At 43.2% G+C, this 1,585-nt stretch overlaps 1 protein-coding gene across 1 annotated transcript in view; it reads right to left on the reverse strand.

Annotated features, from left to right (window-relative positions):
• LOC102310519 (ATP-sensitive inward rectifier potassium channel 10) overlaps positions 1-1,585 on the reverse strand; it is a gene marked incomplete in the record, with an annotated part of 22,464 nt that overhangs the window by 11,788 nt on the left and 9,091 nt on the right. Inside the window, 1 exon segment of the mRNA XM_014341044.2 lies at positions 329-718. Within this exon segment, the coding sequence (XP_014196530.1) occupies positions 329-710 (382 nt within the window).

A 1,585-nucleotide genomic window follows, 5' to 3' on the forward strand; every position in this document is an offset into this window, starting at 1 on the left:
GCACACTGGCAATCTTTGTGAGGCAGAATTTTACGTGGCTTGTAGTGAATCAAATACTTATTTCACACATCGATATGTAATCAGTTTCTAACTTTTATGTACTGTGATCTTCTGTCTCTGTCCATTAAAATGAAACTTATTATTTCCCCCATTGAGGCACTTTCCCTTTACGACATGAGTTATTCACAATGACAGTTTGCTTCTTTTGAATTAATGATTTCAATTTTTGTGTCATTTAAAGGCCAATTAAAATCTTTTCTGCTTTTACTTTGTAGTTTTCTTTCCCCTCTCGTTTGACTCTCCACTGTCGACCCTTCTTCATGCTTACCTAGTAGGTCTCCATGCACCATGGCCACCAGATACCAAAGTACTCCAAACACGAACCAGGTCCCCGCAAAGGTAGCCGAGAAGAGGAACAACTTGTAGCGCCATTGCATGTCCAGGAAAGTCGTCCAGAGGTCACGGAGGTACAGCGCCCCTCTTCCACTTACATGCTCAATGCGTACATTGCTCCGCCCATCTTTAGAAAGGACACGCCGCCGCCTTCGCAGAGCACTTGGACCTCCAGATGCAGCTCCTCCCACTCCTGCATGACCGCCAGTTCCATCTGTGGGGGTCAGCAGGGGCTTGGTGATGTCAGTCTGCGTCTGAGAATGGCAAACTTTCTGAGGGGAGGTGCCTTCAGAGGAAGGCGGTGTGGCTGAGGTCATGACCAAAGCTACATGGTATTGGAGAAAGAAAGAGGACACAGCAAGAGGTAAGGACACAAGGAAAGGTGTGCAAAAGAAGTATGAAGGAAAAGAAAGGAAAGGATAGTAAGGAATAAAGGGGAATTGGTTGGATGGGCAGTAAAATAAAATGAACAGCAGGTGTTTTAAAATGAAAGAGTGAAGGACGTAAGAAAAAGAGAATTCGATAAGCACGTGAAAAAGAAAGATGACAGAGTGGAACATTTAGGAGGAGAGGAGAAGAAGAAGAGAGGCATTAAAGGCACATTTTCAGCTGGACAGTTGCTAGCTATCCACGGCGGCCCATTTAAGACCCCTTTATTCTTTCACTGAAGGCACAGCTGCCCTTTCACATTAAAAGCATGAAAGCACAGGCTCTTTCACATGTTGGTTGCACTAGACAGCTGCTGAATGCACCAGTGACCTTTTTTTATATAAAAGAAAAAGAGGTCTTTAAACTTGAGCCACGGATGTGAACACCCTGTTCAGTTTTTCTAAAAGCAGTTTTCACTCCTTCTTAATGTGTTTTTACTTTAAGACTGACATTAGTTGTGAAGCATTTGCAGCACATGACAAACTGCCCTCTTGCACATGTACTTTGTAAATAACACTAGGGTTTGAAGAGTAAAGCCAACACAGAAGGCCCAAAAACTGCAGTGTCTTGAATATTTTTAGTGAAATATTAGTAGCAAAACTGTTAATGCTGTGGTCACCAGCTAAGATTTACCTCCACTGCTCTGAATGACTACCCCCCCCTCCCCCCAACCCCCTTTGTAGTGTTGGTGCTTTTTAGAGTAATTTTCAATCTAAAACTCTGATGAGTAATATGGGTTGCTGTGTGGTTGATTTTACTTTCC

Source organism: Haplochromis burtoni, unplaced genomic scaffold (assembly GCF_018398535.1).
Source record: "Haplochromis burtoni strain Fernald_Lab_line unplaced genomic scaffold, NCSU_Asbu1 Contig_430, whole genome shotgun sequence".
Classification (NCBI taxonomy): domain Eukaryota; kingdom Metazoa; phylum Chordata; class Actinopteri; order Cichliformes; family Cichlidae; genus Haplochromis; species Haplochromis burtoni.